Source organism: Geospiza fortis, unplaced genomic scaffold (genome assembly GCF_000277835.1).
Source record: "Geospiza fortis unplaced genomic scaffold, GeoFor_1.0 scaffold425, whole genome shotgun sequence".
Lineage (NCBI taxonomy): Eukaryota > Metazoa > Chordata > Aves > Passeriformes > Thraupidae > Geospiza > Geospiza fortis.
The window spans coordinates 2770717-2773719 of NW_005054387.1; the positions used below are offsets into that span (position 1 = coordinate 2770717).

Sequence of the window (3003 nt, forward strand, 5' to 3'; positions counted from 1 at the left end):
AGCGTTTGACCTTGTATGTTTTGCAATTCTCCTTGAATTGAACAGTCATTTACCCGCTGACACATGTCACATCACCGCAACGGGCTCCCTGGAGCATCGCGGCGGCCGAGCCCGGCTGACACACGGAGCACCCCTGTGTGCCCAGCGGGCAGCTGGGTGCCCATCCCTGGGGCTCTCCTCCCTTCCCAACGGTGCCAACAATGCCCTTGTCCCCTCCTGGCCACCCACAGCCCATGTAATCCCCCTTCCCCGTTCTCCCTGCGGAGCTAATGGGTTTCTACAGCAATTTCCCTGCGTGGCAGCAGTGGTGATAAATTGTGTGTCTGCTGCTATTTCAGACCCGAGCGCTGTGCGGTGCCATGTCCCCCCTCCCTGGGCTCACAGCACCTAAATCAGCCTCTCCCCCAGGATTTCCTGTGATGGATACCCCACTGCTGGGCAGCACCCGCTCTGTGCCACCCCACTCTGGCCATGATATGGGTGCCGGGCCCCCGTGGGGCTCTGTGCAAGCTCTGGTCTCCCCCAGGACCCAGCACAGCTCACCCCTCTGGGGGTGCAGAGGGGCACCGAGCCCTCGGGGCACCCCTGGGTGCTGAGGGTGCCTGCCCAGCACGGGCAGGAGTCAGGCAGGGTGAGCAGGGCCGCGCTGCCCACCCAGCTCCCGTCTCCCCTTCCCTCCGCCCACTGCCAGCCACAGCAATTGAAATCGGTTGCGGGAGGCGAGCGAGAGCTGCTTGTCGGGCTCCGCGCTGGGCTGCTCAGCCATGTCATCCTTCCTGCAGACACCATCCCCTCCCATCGCCGCCTGCTCCTGCCAGAGCCAGCGTTTCAGCTGCTCCCGTGGCTCTTCAGCATCCTGCCGGAGCCTTGCTTTTCCTAGAGGATGAACCAGCCAGCTCTGGGAGCCACTCAGGGTGATCTTACAGCCAACACTGCCCCTTGCTGCCACCCCACAGGGTATGTGGGGACCACCACAGCCTGCCCTGCGCAAGCATCACCTCGCTCATCACCCACCACTGGCTGATCTGGCATTTCAAGCACCTCTCTCCATTTTCACAGGGTCAGAGCAGCGCTCTTGCAGCTGATTAATATTTGATCCCTTCAGCACAGCTCGTTACTGCATTTAAATTATATATGTAATAATTCCTACTGGCACAGCGAGCGTGCAGGCTGGCTCCTGCTGCCTCTCCCGCAGGCTGGGGGCCGAGCAGATGCCCAGCCTTGGCCAATGGGACCCCCTGGCACCTTGGAGGATGTGATGAGCAGTGCCAGGTCTCAGCGCAGGGCAGGCTGGCAGCAAGCCAGGCAGATAGAGCCATCCCCAGCTGCCTCTGAGGGGTCCAGGCAGCCCCTTCACCCCACCCGAGATTGCTCATGGTGGGAGCAGTGCTGGCCCTCCAGTTGTCCCCATGTCCCCAGCAGCAGGAGGAAGGGATGCTGCCACTCCCCAGCTCCTGCCTGCGACTGGAGGGAATCCATTACCTCCCTGGTTATAGGCAGCTTTCAGAGGCAATCTTTCAATTGTGCGCATTTAAAGAATTGATTGGAGGCAAAATTATCCTCTCCCGTCAGAGCCGCTGGAGACACAACTTCATCCACCTCCCCCGGGGGCTGTTGGTGCTCCCAGGGGACCCCACAGCCCGGGTCAGCCTCAGCCCCCACCCTGGCAGGGAGTGACAGCCCCAGGAGCCCCGTGCCAGCCTGGGGGTCCCTCCAGCAGCACAGAAAGGGGTGAGGGTTCTCTACTGCTCCAAACCAGGCCTGGGGGTGCCCTTGTCATGCCCTTGCCCGAGGTTTTTCGCACCCCATTTCTCCCCACACTCCCACTGCTCTGCTCCAGCCCTGCCTGGCTCAGCACCCTGCGCTGAATTCATCCCCAGCGCTGCAAACCCAGGGACCGTCCCTGCGGCAGCCCGGCTCCGGGTAGTGCTGGGGGTGCCTGGCTCAGCCTGCACCCCACATCCCCTCGGGACAGCCCTGCCCTCCCGCTCCCCGGCTTAAGAGCATTATCCAGATAATCCTGGCCTGGCGGCACGGCAGCGTGGCGGTGACGAACTCCTCCGAGGCACGCAGGGCACGAGCACACGCGCCGTGTGTAATTGCCGGAGCAGGCGCCCGCCTCCTTCCCCAGCCCCCTCCTCACACCGAGACCCCCAGGCAGCACCCACACCCCCGGGGCCACCGTGTCCCCCAAATACATCACCCCTGTGGGCACAGTGCAGCTGGCTGATGCTGGATGCTGTGGCACAGCTCATGGGGGCACGGCCAGGCCCTGTGTCCCCTGCCACAGCCTGTGCTGCTTCCTAATGCCCCAGGCTGCCAGGACCCCAAATTACAAGGAGCTCCCTCCAGCGAGGCTAAGATGACCTCCACAAAAATTTCCTGGCCTGCCATGGCTTTGGAGAGCTGAGGAGAGGGGCTGCAGTGGGGCAGGGTGGATGGAGCTGTGCCTGGCACCATTCCCCTTGGCTTCACCAGTGCCATGGAGTCCAGACCCCACTTTCTGCTGGGGCAAATCCCTGTGGACACCAGGGGCTGGTGGTGCCCCACAGCTGGGGCAGGAGAGAGGCAGGATCAGACCCTGCACTGCCACCACTCAGACCTCATCACAAAGCTCCCCAGCCTGGATGAGGGTTCCAAGACTCCCTAACCCCACGTCCCTCTGACCCATAGCTCATCCCCATCATGCACCAGCCCATCGATGCCAAGTCAAGGCCACAGTGACACTGAGCCTGGCACTGCTGCATGGAACCCCTGGGAGCCCTGCCTGATGGAGGATGGGGACTTTGAGGCACGAGCCACACAGGCAGCTCCCAGTACATGATGAGGGGATACAGGGTGGACAGGACCCCATGGGCCCCAGCCCTGGGAAAACTCAGCACCTCCCAGGGCATCCCTACTTTTAAGACTCTGGGAAATGCACATGCAGTGTTTAATTAACTTTATTGATATTCAGAAATTAGGGGACTGACTAGAGGTAATTGCTCATTAGAAATCATTAAA

At 61.7% G+C, this 3003-nt stretch overlaps 1 protein-coding gene across 1 annotated transcript in view; it reads right to left on the reverse strand.

The window, feature by feature from the left end:
• Positions 1-799, reverse strand: part of SEZ6 (seizure related 6 homolog) — a 9784-nt gene extending 8985 nt beyond the window's left edge. Inside the window, exon 1 of the mRNA XM_031060628.1 lies at positions 655-799. Coding sequence (XP_030916488.1) covers positions 655-799 — 145 coding nt within the window. The remainder of the gene's footprint in view (positions 1-654) is intronic.
• Between the last annotated feature and the right edge of the window lie 2204 nt (positions 800-3003).